Source organism: Spodoptera frugiperda, chromosome 31, assembly GCF_023101765.2.
Source record: "Spodoptera frugiperda isolate SF20-4 chromosome 31, AGI-APGP_CSIRO_Sfru_2.0, whole genome shotgun sequence".
Taxonomy (NCBI): domain Eukaryota; kingdom Metazoa; phylum Arthropoda; class Insecta; order Lepidoptera; family Noctuidae; genus Spodoptera; species Spodoptera frugiperda.
In genome coordinates this window covers 4484783-4499591 of record NC_064242.1, presented here as the reverse complement: position 1 = coordinate 4499591, position 14809 = coordinate 4484783, and the positions used below count along the sequence as shown (strand labels likewise).

Here is a 14809-nt window from a genome sequence, read left to right as displayed (position 1 = left end):
ATTAAAAAATAATAAAATCGAAGTTAAGAATTAATTGTATAAAAGATTTAAGATAAAATTTTGTTATGTAGTACAGTAATATATTTCACACATTTATTTCTAAAAAATAAAATTTTACACATTTGAACCAAAGTAAGTTTAACGCCATCTATGTTTGAATGGAAAAAATAATAACAATATTTTTTTCCTATTGTAAAAATAATAAAGTGAATAATATTTATTTGTTTTACTTCCTGCGTGTTACGAAGTTTGCGCTTTATGGTTGTGGTACATACAAATGCAGCTTCAGTCTATCTGAAAATTTACGAACCAACCGTATAGTGGAAATAATTGTCACGATTATTATTTTAACAACATGGCTAGATCCGGCTAGATCGCTATAAAATTGTCTGTAACTTAAAATATTTAGCCATAATATTGTACATAAAAAGGTAAATATATATTATGTGTTCAAAAATATAGCTCTGAAAAACTGCCCTCTATTGGTATTGCTATGAACTAAAACGTAAATACTACGTCCTTGTAAAATGAGAATATAAGGCGAAAAAATTGAGACGCTCTTAATTTTAACAATCATTCCCTACAATCATGTGACTATTTCAACTGGTCGGCTTATAACAAGTTTCGATAAAGTACTACCGATTGTAGATGACTGTACAAGAGAACAACTCTCATAGAGAGTGGGGTGTTTTACATTGAGTCGGATAATATGTACGTTCCGCAGAAACGTTTCTTGTGTTTTCCACGTAGTTTCCCTTCGCTCAACGAAGAGTGTGACGTGTGGTGCGTATAACGCTGAGTTTCTTGACGTTTGTGTAGTTTTTAATGTGAATAATGTGATTGTGTAGTTCGTTATGGCTTATAAGTACCGTGAAGATTTAGTTGGCAAACGATTTCTCGCTGTGAGTGGTGTGACAAAAATTAACGTGAATAAAGTTTCCGAATGGGGATGGAAAGCTGGTATTATCAGAGCAGCATCGCTCAAAGATAACAAGAATAAGGAGCTTCAGGTAAAAATGAATATATAATGGTATATTCGATTAAAATAACAAGGAGTTTCATTCATATCTTTTGATAATTTCGCTGTTTAATTAAAAAAGTAATTACGCGGTTCGAACTGGCCGGCAAGTTGCGCGGTTTTTTCGTGCTGCGCTACGGGTAACTTATTGAGAATAAAACTTCATTGGCTACTTTCCATAATCTCATTGCTTTTCATAGCCAACTTCAGAAGATGTTATCAATGTCGTAAAATGCGAATCAATGCCAAGAAAATTTATTAGTATTTTACTTGATGTGATTGCTGTTTGTTTCTGTAATTTCTACTTGACCTTCGTATATTATGATGAATGCATATAGGTGTACCAAATATGGAGAAAATATAAAATAGGTATTTCATAAAGTAGATAGGTATTATATCTGTGCTTAGCTATGTACCTACATTTCGTCCTACAAGCGCGGGAGGAGTAGGGTGGGGGGGGGTATCACGAAAGGGCTCCCGAGCTACGGGCAGTTGGGAAGGGCCTGGGACTTGTAAACCCTGGAATATTGCGGCCCTTATATTGTATATATCTACCTATTTATACAACCGCTATATGTATGTAGGTACATGTACCTATATGACGCTAAAGCATTCCTTACATCGATATGATTAAAGAAGGTTCGCTTCTTTTAGACCTACTTAAGATTAATTAGTTTTATTTAGGGACAGGAAAGCAGGACGAATGTCTAGTTACATTAAATTATTACCAATATCTAGAACAGTACCTTAATTAGATGCACGGGATGTACAAAATCAAGTCGATAATGCATAAGGTACCTAACTACTTAGTTACTTAGGTAGTCTTTTGTTTATCAAGTTACATACAATGAGACAGACACGGAATCGACACTTGCGTGTTCATTGTTGCTATTAAGGTACTGTTATAGCACCTTGCTACCTACCTACAAAGAATGCATCAGAAATAAGACCTTTTATACATCTAGATACCTAGGTGCCAAACTGCTAGTTATTACTACCCTCTTATAATGGTGAATCAAACAATGGTTGTTCCAATGATGTTTAGAATTTAATGCATTCTATACTTTCCATAGATAATGTTTCTTAGTATGTCTTAGACACGCTAACAGTACCTTAATGAGACAGTGAAATAGGCCCTTATTAAAAAAAGGTTGGTATTTGATCTACCTTTCCATATTAATTGCAAATTGCGATAAAAATGACTAACTAGTTATTGTGAAATAGCTCAATGGCAGACAGAAGCAAACTATCCTGTGTAATAGCTCGCTTAATTAACACTTTCGTGACCTTTAGCATAAAGCATAGTAAACAGTCAGATAGACAAAGTACGTTAAAGTAACTAACTACTGCACTTTTATCTAAGAAATAGATGAAATTCTCACTGCTGAATGCAGTTGAGAATGTATTTTATTTAATACTAGCTGATAACCGCAGCTTCACTTGCAAGGATTACGAAGTTTGTGACTTCATTTTCTAAAATAAACTCGGTTACTCCTTAGTACATCAGCTAACTGCCTATAGTTAAGTCCCGTCAAAATCGGTCCAGTCGTTTCAGAGATTAGCCGGAACAAACAGACAGACAAAAATTGTAAAAAATATATTTGGTATAACTATGTAGATCTTAAGCTATTTTCGTACAGTTTAAAATCGAATGTATGCAACACATGATAGCAACCGCCTTTAGGTGGAGATCTTTCTCAAATAATCGTGAATAAAACATAGGTAGACTTAGGTCGTGTTCTTTGTACGAAAACATAATTTGAGACATGAGTGCTCTTTTATAAGATAAAAGAAAAGGTAGTATGAGGCATCTGTCTTCGTCACACCCTCGTAAAGTCGTAATGAAAGGAGCAGATTTAATTTATATTATTATGTAGAAGAATATAAAGTATACGTACCTACCTTCTGCTTAAAGTAGATTAGGGAAAGATGTTACGGCATTTACTTCATTATTTTTATAGCATTCTTGTGTGCCAGCAAATAACGCACTTAGATTCTTACCTAAAAAAGAAACGTAGCTAATATGATTAAAATGCATATTCGTAATAATTTTAATCCTACAATTTTGCTGTTGTACGTAATACGAGAAACTGATGAGCAATCATTATTCACAATTTAATTAGTTAGTTCGAAATTGCAATTAGGTATAAAACTGTACAAATCTAAATGCACATGGCGCGAGGTTCAACGACCCCGCTCTCACCGCGTTCGATGCACCGTCCGTACGCACCGCTGGCTGTGTCGACTCGGCCCAATCAGTTTTTGGAAGAAGTAAAAAAAAAGTTATTAGACATGGTAAAGTTTTCTGGGCTCAATTTTAACTTGAACGACAAAAATTCCGATTTGGATGTTAATGATACCAATTGACTTGTCCCTTCTCCCAATCTTTATTAGAATGTGTTAGTAAGTTGGTAGCAATATTATACGAAATCTTATTCGATTTTTGAGCTCCCATTGAGATGTATGAGATTTAATCAACTTTTAATTCGTGTAACTTATGAAATTTTGGGAAAACAGCCTTTCTTCCGCCATGTCTTCTCATTCGGGCGTGTTTCGAAATCGCGGTCTTTGATCTTAACGCAATAAGGCCAACAAAGCCAGTAGTATATTTCGTCTATTTTAAGATAACTCAGCATAGATACGCAAGCAGGTTTGGGTAAGTTACTAAACACAATCTTCAATATGAAAGTTATTCAGAAACAATTAGAAAAACAGACGAAAGTAACTATAAGTAGCAGTTACGCGTACTTTCAAAAAAGGTATCAAATCAGGGAGATATTTGTAAATCTGTGTAACACATGTAATTCGTTGCTTACATCATACACGAATTATAATTTCACTTTCTTACTGACATTCGTCTTGTATTGAAATATTTGCCAAGCCAAGGTATTATGTTGCTACCTAGTTATTACAAAAGTGGTTCTGCTGAGGTAGCATTGTTATAAAAAAAAACAATGACCTGTACAATATTAAGTACATTAAACAAAATGCACAACATTAATGTTGTTAAAATTAATTAGTCGAATATTAAAATGTAATAAAAATTTAATTCAATTTAATCGTAACATAAGAACTGGTACACAACTACGTAGTAATGTTTCGCATTTTGTCTTACGAGTAATAATTCTTTATTACGATCAACAAAAAGTTTTTAATTGGTCTTGAATTCTGTTTGACATTATGCTTGGCCAATCCTTTGGGAACTACAGTTCTGAAAACGATACAGTAGTTATAATTATTTGACTAACATAAAGACTTAACTAACTAATGAGAATCCTAATGAAACGATCCAATAAATTACAAACTTATTTTAACATAACTAGTATTCACAGTTTAATTCCACTATATACTTAAACTCATGGATTACCTATGTTGGTTTTAAATATTCTCTACCATTTTATTTACCATATTTTATTCGGCCACCGAGCCTGTGTGATGTAGCCCATCTAATTATAAAACACCTATAAATATCTCGTTCGTTGCGTGTGTTGCGTAATCAGTTATTGAAATTGGCAACTTCTCACATAATGAGAGTTCGTTATTAACTACACATGTGATCTCATTATTAAAGTTTGTCCTTGCATTACTTTAGTTTACGAGTTTGATTGCTCTTATCAGTGCAACGGACAATGACTTAACATGAGTAGAGATAATGCAGTGAGTACAATGACTGGCAGATTTCTGTAGTGTCTGTGTTCTGTAGTATAACTTCAGGTATAATACAAAACATTCAAAATCAAGATACACGACAAAAGCCAAGTTGTTCTGTGATGCGTCCGCACGCCTGCATTACTCGTCTGTTATAAATAGACGACATATCTTTATACCACTGCATCGCTATTCGCCTGCTCTCCCGCCGAGTGAGAGACGCCAGACCAACTTCACACAACTATACGCCACATGAAAGATAATTTGTTTAGATTACCTACGCGTTTTGAACACTGGTTTCGAGCACAGGTGTCTTTTACTTTCTACCAAACATGAAAACAGTAGTTTCATTTGTATCATGTTTAGTAGTAGTGAAATCATGCAGGAGCTGGCTACTATAAGTTTTTGTAGCTGGTCCTGTAATCAGCCATATTGTTTTCTTAAGTTTTCATTCCATTATCGACCCTATTAAATTAATTAAAGATAATATTGCAGTTGTTAAAGCGTAAGTGCTTATTTGTTTTATTTTAAACTGAACCAACCTTTACCTTACGCTAAAATGCTTAGTATGTAAAACTCCAAAAAGTCAATATTTTACAAGCTGGTAGAGAAACTGGTGTCCTAAATACGCTCGGAGTAAACAACCCTTTGATGTGCGAGATTAAAAGAATATATTTAAAGGCTTTTATTTAAAGGGCGTTAATGGAGTAATTCGTGTATTCGTTCCAGGGATTTATATTCTATTTTGTAAAGAATAACACATAAAATAATGTATCTGGAGCCTTCAAGCAAGTTAAAACTTGAATTTTAGTTAATATTTAATTCTCAAGTTTTTTCTGTTGATGAGTAATAAGTTAGTGTTGGTAGGTTTCTTTCATGGACAAATAATCCTGTTTAAACATACTTGTTTTTAAACCCGATCAAACGAGTTTAAATATACACGATACTTACATTCTTATAGGCCACACCGGTTTCGATAATATTGTGTACTTTACATTGTTTTTCTTTTGTTAATTTTACGAGTACATGCGCATTACACTTCATACCGGCTTTGCTGTTGGCCAGAATATCAATTCTAAAGACGGTTGTCTTCACTCCAACTAAGTGGAACTAAATAGCGTTTATTTAAACGAACATAACTTTTATCCTCCAAATTAATTAGACAATTATCAAAGTGATGTCAAATCAATTGAGCCGAACCAGATGTCAATATTAATAGGTCATTTGTTCTTAATTGAACTGTGGCCAGAGAGAGACCGGTTTGTTAATCCATTCTATTTTATTCCTAGTAAACGATTACGTCATCGTCACCTAGGCAACTGCTTTTGTAGGATGATTGTGTAATACCTGCCTTACAGTAAGTTATCTGTGCTTTTTTCAATGGAGGACAATCATCCAATTACTTCTCCAGCCTTGGGCGTGGCGACAGGCAGTGTCAGACTTTTACTGACTAAAAAACCACCCCGTTCCTACTCCTGCTCTTTGAGCCATATCTCCGGTAAACCCGCTAGGTAGTCCGCAGCTCCGGGTCGGGTATCAGCCCTACTGGACTCCACCTGTAGTTATATGTGCTACGACTTCGTTATAAACTCAAATGTAATATAATATGCTCGTGCTGATTTTGCTCGTGTGTTCTTTGGTCTTATTTAGAACGTCACTAATAAATTATAATCACCTCGAAATGAGTCAAGTCTGCATTACAGTAGAGGGCAGTATGAATCATACACGTTACTAGGTAATACATATAACTATACGCTTGATTGCTGAAACGCTTTGAACTCAGAATTTGGTTCCCTTAACTGTAATAAATAGGTCCTATGAACTCCTGTATGTCAGTTAACGTTCTTAAAATGCATTAGTGCCTGTCTGAACTATGTTAACTGAATGTTTAAAAAACTTGTTGCAAGTTGTCCACGCCATTCAGTTATTAGTTAACAATAGAATGTTATTTATTTATCAGTCTTTGTTCTTTGTGATTATTGAAACGATCGTACGAACGCCGGTTAACTGCGACACAGTTTTATTAGGACGTACAAGTTGTAGCTACTACATAGTTACAATTGTCAAGGATGACCTTGTCACTAGGGCAAAACTTACGGTCACCTTCCTGTGGTTTTTTGGAAAGGTTCCAACCAAAATTCCAGTGCGATTTTAAGATGTTTTGCTCACGTTACGTTTACATTTATCAGGTTAGCTGACCAAAATACCAAACTCGGCTCAATTCTTCCAGCCCTTGAGTCGTCCTCAATGATACTAGTTGACCAAGACACATGCATAAACGTAAATGTTATTTTAACGATTGCAAAATTAATTTAACAAATGTTCTATGATAAAAATAACCTAGCTATTCTGAATAGGAATGTTTCTGCAACAATACCTCCAATTCAGTGATGTGTTGGAATTTGATTCAGAATTATGGAACACGTCTTTGAATACGTGCCTACAGAGTTTGATTGTTGACATTGCCGAGTCAGGATTCAGGTGACCTTCACAGGTGTTTTATTGATCTAACTCAGGTTCATTAGCAATTTGACGCACCATCATATTGTTGTACGGTCATTATTTAGCTTCTACTTGTAAATATTGAATTTTACTCCAATTGATTTTGTGGAAAAACTGCAAAGGAATAAAACCCAGTCTTTGGCTTTTGGGTTTTTCCTTAAAATGTGCATTTTTTCTCGTAAAATCCTGTCAGTCATCAACGACTTTTCTCAGTCTGAGCAAATTATTTGTTGTATTACGTCAGACCGTTTTTGTTGAAACTTTGTTCACATCACATCACCTTAACGTAAAATGGGCCCTTATAAATAAAAAGTTGACAATCACGACAAAGTTTTAACAGTTTCGTAATCAAAACACAATCATGGAAGCGGAAGATGGCAAAAAGTTCAGCTGTAAAATATCCATTAGAAGTCGACCTTCGAAACACTTGGAACTGGGAAATAGCCTGACGTTTACGAGTACATTCTAAAAACAAAACTTGCAATTGCAAACAAAATTGGCGGTTGCGTACACCGTAATGTTTACAAAACATGACAGGTATGTCTTGCAAATAAACCACCAAAACAAGTAAGAATATAGACGATTGTCATCAACAAAAAGTTACTTGGAAAGTTATTTGGAGCCCATGTAACTACTGATCGTTGACATAAAGAAAGTTGTAATAGCAATCGAGTGAAGTGTAACATGTTATCTAAATCGTAATAACAACCAATACATGTGCGACGAAGAGGACAAGTTCAACAAACTCGCTGGGAGAGTTTCGCAATGCGATCCAAATTCAGAATAGAGCTGGTACCTATGATCCAATCAACATTATCATCCAGCTGATATCAAACGAGTTGTGCAAGTGGCAGCACAAAGATCGCGAGGGCGAGGGCGGGAAGTAGGTCACAGAAGTGAGGGGGGAGCCCTTAGGCCACTTATCAAGCGAGCGACCGGGGCCGCGGCTAGCGGGGAAAGCGAGTTTGTCTCTTGAAATTTTTGTTGGTAGATATCTGGCACTGTTGTGCTCGCTGGTTCGAGCTTAATGCTTCTCCACAGATGAGATAATTATATTTTACCTTCATTTGTACTGTAGAAGCCTCCGTCCTTCTCAAACCGTAGAAACTTTGTCAGCGCCAGTACAAGGTAAATTATTTTAATGCAACTTCTTAATTAATTACGTTTCAGAGCTGTTGTTATGCTTGATTGTAGACTGTATCATCTCCTGTCTATCAATTTATAAATAAATTACTAAACTTTCTAAATGTTTTGAAACAACTGTCCATTGGCTAAGTAGAGGTGAAATCACTCGTATTCACGCGTGAGTCGCTTTCCATCTGCCCTGATACCAGTTTGAGTGGGCTTGACAAAGTGGAGGCAGCTGGCAAACTAGTTAGGTAGTTATCTAGTACCACACTTCTCGTTTGCCCTCAAAAGATAAAGAGCTTCAAAGAAGCCCAGAGATCTTAGGGGAAAGGAAGTAAATATTTTGATTGCTGAACAGATCAACTCGGTGCAGTAAAAGCCCGTTAGACAGTGATGGTGGGTATAAAAGAAATGAAAGCCAATCTCTGTCAAACATGTATTGATTGCACATATTGTTTCACGAGTAAAAGCAACTGCTATCAAAATTACAGAGACATCTAAGTTTGTAGAACTTAAAGTACTTAATTGTACCTAGTTTTTGTTCGATGTTTACCGTCCAAATAAGGTTTAGCTATTGTAACCTCGCAAAGCCCTTCGCGTCGAACAACCTGTGCGGCCCCCGATTCTCAGTGCCATCAACAAAAATAATACTTGTTATAAAGTTTGTTTGTCTATTTTATGTTGACGTTTGAGAACGATTCAATGGGTTACTTAGCGACTTCGTTTTTCTTTTATTTATCTATCGCACCTTTAATAAACTTTATCAATTCTAAGGTGCTTTTCTTCTCTTAAAATACAATTAACTAAGTATGTCACAGTTAGATCTGTACTAGTCGTGTTTCAAGTGATGCTTTATTTTTGGACATATTCTTACTAGACTGCTTTTTTTTTAATTTTAGATTCAATGCAGTCTATGTATGGAGAAAATTTAGGTCATGTGTCTTACTCACTATTTGTTCTCACCAGACAATCGCAGATTATTTCACCGTTTCTTTTGTAGGTGGTAATCTAGGCCGAAGATATATCAATATTAATCACATTTTCTAGTAAGTAGGTTCTGTAAAACAAGTGTTTCCTGTTTGTTTATGTAAGTAACTGTGGCTGCAAGGTGCAATGAACAAAGACACATAATAAACACTTGATTCGAGTCAATTTCTTTGTTGCTGAATATAATGTTATTGTTCTCTGAGCGAGCCGATGTTTTCTTTAAATACGTAGTTCAATTGTTATTTTCTTATTCGAACTGTTCGTTCCGAAGATAATATAGAGTTGGATCTAGAAACCAAGGTTTGTTACTGTTTTGTTATAATCATTTATGTAATCTTTAGGAGCCTGTATTTGCTTTGAATTCGTGAATGTAGATCTTGTACCCATTATTTGAGTAAATACAAGTATTTTGTTAATCGTGTTCTATTTCCAGCTACTTATCATTTAGAATGGTATAAAGGTCAAGCATGTAAAGCTTCTGTTAAATTGTACTGAAAGAAAGTAAATCTGAACTGATGGTAGGTAAGTAGTGTGTATAACTCACTCCTATAGAGAAATGAAAGGTGGAAATGAGATAGATATATATTAACAAGTACAGTTTCACGCGGGAGGAATCCACTGCACGGGAAGATTGGAAATAGCTTGCCGCCCAAACTGCACGACCTGAATTCTCAGTGAATCTTTACTTTTATAAATCCAATATACTTTTCTTTAAATAAGAAGTTATTTCTGGTATCGACGAAGGTAATTGTGTAAACACATTTTAAAACTTGGTGAAAAGTTAAAATAAACTTACTTTAGTATTATTATCCGAAGTTATAAGTACCTATAAATGCATTATACAATATAGTTACAGAAAATTCATAAAGTTAATAATTATTATTCAATGAATATGTTACTAATTAAAAATTATAATTGGTGTTATGTCTTTGGAAACTAACTAGTTACCAAAATAAATCACAGTCAAAATGCAAAGTTAGTTGTTGGTTATCAATTATCATGTTAGTTAGTTATGATTTCTAAAGAAACAAACCAGTTTAGCAAACTTGCTTCAGTAATAAACCTTCAAGTGATGAAGGGACCTCTAGGGCCATCGATCGGCACCGTTATTTTATATTCTGCAGAACAAAGCCGAGAACACACAGCCGGTGGTCACGCACCATGCCCCTTCCGCCCGTGTGTTACTTGCCCTGCATTCTTAGCAACCTTCTTACATAACAAGTATCAAAATATGAGAAGTAATGATGCGATTTCAATTACGCTCAATGAGCCAAGTGTAATAATGATGATTCTATATTTGTTGATGATGTAGTTACTGTGTACCAATGTAATCATGTTGCTAATGTGTATTGGGCGATCCATGTTGATGAGACTTATAATGAGATACTGTTTTTAAAATATGCAATAAAATGCTAATGACAGTTTTTACTTGTCCATCATCAAGTGCTTGATGCAATATTGCGAGACAGTATTGTTATTACGTCTTAAATTATTTCCAAATATAGTCTGTGGCATAAGACGGCTTTTTTCATCACAAATCTGTCGATAGAGACACAAACTATAGTCAAATGCATTGGAATCTGTCGAGGCAAACCAGGAAGCATCAGTGGGCACGCGACGCGATCTAACGGAGCGTGACACGAGAAATTAACTGTTATTTATACCAACAACGATGGCCCGGTTGAAATAACCTGTTACAACACCGACGAAAGTATTTCGGCATCGATTTCGGATTATAACGACAACTCTAATGTCCGCATTTTAACGTTTAACAACCGTCTATAAAATCTGTGAAAAAGTGGCTGCTTCACTTTTGATGCATCAATTATCTTGTGTTTACGATATATTAACAGCGTTATCGCATTATGTATTGTTACGTCCTCGTTATCTTTACTACACAGATTTTCTACTTTATTATCTTTTCGTTCGATCTTGTATTATATTGTTATGTAGTACCATGACCAGCCATGACCGTCGGCCTTGATTGGTGAGCGGTTCAGACTGAAGGCTCATTTCAAAGGTTTCTGCCTGATGATTTTGCAACGTCAACGTCTGCATACTAGTGGTGGGATAGATTTTTAGATTGTTTGTTTGGCTAAGTAAATACAGACAAGACAGTTCAAAATATTCTATTTGGTATCTAATTTTAAGATACTGAGGTGGATTTCACATCATATCGAGCTGTCTTAATAATTAACGCTTTTAGTTGCTTAGCAAAAGTCACGATAATCTATTCTTACTTTACGAGGCTAGGGAATCACGTGCAAATGCACTCTAATCAAATCATAGCAATGACGGTCACCAAATTGCCTGCCAAGTGCTGTAATTACGGCGTCTTTTCTCGTAAACATTATATGTAGGACTAGGTACCAATTAGAATTCATCCTATAGCGGGGTATAAAAAGAAATTGTTGGCTAGTAAACATTTACGACTGGAATAATTAAACCACAGGAATATTTTTAAATACGCAATATGAAGACTGGATCCTGACAACAGAGGACTGACACCGCCTGTAGCTGACGATCGTAATTACGCAACGGTCCACCAGTCCACCACTGCTACTAATGAAACCTTTGGACTAATTAAACTTATTGAATGAGCCACGTAGACATCTGTATACCTCCCAGACTCTGGTGGTATGCGAAGATACGTTACTAGTGTAATATAAGTATGTTTATATTGATCTCACGAATCGTTTGGCCTGATGATATAATGGTTTTGTAATGGCTGTAACTTTATGGAAGAAGGTTAAGTTCCATTGTGATTCACAGTCGCATCATTGAGGCCAAAGTGAACGCAAACAATGAAAATGATTAAAAAAGGAATGTAAACAAATCGCTCGGTACAATGCTTTATTTAGATTTTCTTGTACTAACAATAAAATGCACGAGTTCTCAGTCAGGCTCTTTCCTTACTTAAATACGCAATCATAGTGCAGTTACGATCGATTGTTCAATAGTTGACATTGAAAATAAATTGCGTTACTTGTCTTACGTTTTCCATACAGAATGGTCCAGACTCTTCCCTGTACTATTTATGATGACTAACGTCCGAAAAAAACATTCCAGTTGATTTGATGATAATGTATTAGCCTCTTCCTATTCGCGAAGTTGACTGATGACATCAGCCATTACCTACAGTCCACAGACCATCTTTGTGAAACTAAAGCTTGTAACATTTTGAAGAAAGAACTCACTGTCTTCAAAATGTATTGACCTCACAAGAAAGGCGTTGTAGACTAAAGAGCACCATTTTCTGGTACATTAAGCGATGAAAAGAAAATTTACTTAGCCTTCATGTACATTATCTTGAACAATAGCTGCTTTAGGTACCTTCTAAACTTAAATCACTGTTTTTAGTCTTGTCTTGAGAGTTGAGACTATTATCATATTTGTTACGACAACGCAATTAAGATAATGTGCACATAACTATGCAACTGTGTGGTGTTTATGTCTTTATTGTTTGTCTCTGATAACAACTGCTGGGGTTTTATCACGCCAGCCTCTATAAATAACGTGATATGTGTATGTACGCACTAGGTATGAATGTCAATCAAGTAAACAGATCGACTTGCGTTCCTTTGTAGCGTGATATTGAATATCTATGAGTAACTATGAGTACAACGAGTGCATGAGATACTTCGATCGTAACTATTATCACACGATGTAAAGAATCTTGATGTTTTAGTTGTGCGTCTAATCTCAGATATCCATCTAGGTTTCTCAATTTCTTGATGCCTTGTCGTTTATCTGGTTATGTTCTTTACCTACCACAAGTATTTGCAGTCATGTTAAATCATATTTGTTGTTATCACAAGGAGAAAACAGCGTTTTAGTGAACAATGTTAAACTTCGTGTTATTTGAAGTGAAACAGAATTCATAGCATCATCATTAACGATATTGTTCAAAGCTGTAAACAAGTCTTTTAATTATAATTTTTATAGTTCAAGTTTACAAGCAACGCCTAGAACAAAGAGATTTTTGAAATGAATTTATTGGACAATAGACGCTAATTGTTCATCTAACACCTACACTTATAGGTTAAAATCAATCAGATAATCGTTATTCACAAGTAATCTTGATCCGAGATCGATAAATCGAGCGTGTAGTTGTGCAATACGACACAATCTTGCCTGACAGCCGGGGTCAGTCCACTAAACCGGTCCAAGAGTAGAGGTACTTCGTTCTTTACCCCGCCGGTAAACACTAGCCACTTTCACAACACAAATTACTTAAACTAAATGTTCCGATTACGGAAAATTACTAGGAAACAATAAAATTATCTCAAAGAATTCTATTCCACTATTATTATTGAACGTATGAAGTTCTACAAGGCATACTTCGTTCAGCAAACAAATTTGAATATCGTTTATTCAGCGCGATCATAATAGCTCCTTAAACTGTGAGGCTGTTGGTTTTGACATAAAACTAATTTTACGGATATTTTGCGTTTATTACGTTTCTTTTATTAATGTTTTCTGGAGACGTCTCGAATTCTTATCGAGAGTAGGTTTCCTAGTAATTGCGTTTCTGAAAGCTATATTTTCTGTGTTTGAATCGATGACGATTCAAACAAATCCAATAATTGAATGTTTGGTCCAATAATGTCTGAATTTGAATTTTATCTGACTAATGAAATGGAGCTCAATTTAAAGCTATTTTTAATATGAAATCCTTTAAGGTCGTTATCCTTTAAAAGCCGGCCACCCGGTTCTTTTGGGGTTTTTTGCGGGTACAATGATCCTAAACGTCCAGACCCTTTGGACGTTTGAGAGTTTTAATCTAAAGTTTGGTGTTCGACCGCGAAATGTTATTAGGATTTCCAATAACATGAATACAAATGTTGTCTGACCATAACAGATTAAATTAAAGATGTAAGTAGGTGTGACCCGAATAGCTAGTATTATTTGTTTATGATATAAGCAAAATATATCAATGTCACGTCGTACAACCGAGACTGATGAAGTGTTTTGCATAATATTAAGTAACGTTTATAATAAAAACGTAGTTTAAATAGATATTTTTAGATTTTAATATGATAGTTTTGCATTGGAATCTAATAAATTCTTGATGAGGTAAGTCACACCTGCTTGCCTAGACGTAGACTAAGACTTAAGAATATGATAATAAGAAAACAAATAAGTTTATTATATATACGTCTAACTTACACGCTTCTCATTTGCAGTTACTTTAAATTAATCTATACTTACTTCTAAAACCTCCTCAAAATCCATTCAGCTGTTTTGGCATAAACGACTCACATTAAGAAGGCTATTACAGCTTCCATACTGTAGCTACTCTCACAGGAACATAAGAAGCTTTACGCCCATTTGCAGACACCACTCAAGTAAAGGAAATTGTTCAACGGTTCTCAGTTATGAACTCTTCTGTAGGCAATTTGTGTCACAGGTCACAGTCTAACCGTACCTTTACGAAGTATCACTCTTATAACTGGTTTCCTTAACCTGTTATTTACTATAATTTGTTTCTAATAAGCTAATGAGCCAAGGTGTCGTGATGGCGAC

The 14809-nt window shown here is 35.2% G+C and overlaps 1 protein-coding gene across 2 annotated transcripts in view; it reads left to right on the top strand.

Moving 5' to 3' along the window:
- Positions 1 to 748: 748 nt before the first annotated feature.
- LOC118276070 (lysine-specific demethylase 3A) overlaps positions 749 to 14809 on the top strand; it is a 169023-nt gene continuing 154962 nt past the window's right edge. For both annotated transcript variants that reach the window (XM_035594211.2, XM_050707295.1), the window contains exon 1: positions 749 to 1010. In XM_035594211.2, coding sequence (XP_035450104.2) covers positions 855 to 1010 — 156 coding nt within the window. In that variant the 5' untranslated portion in view covers positions 749 to 854. The remainder of the gene's footprint in view (positions 1011 to 14809) is intronic.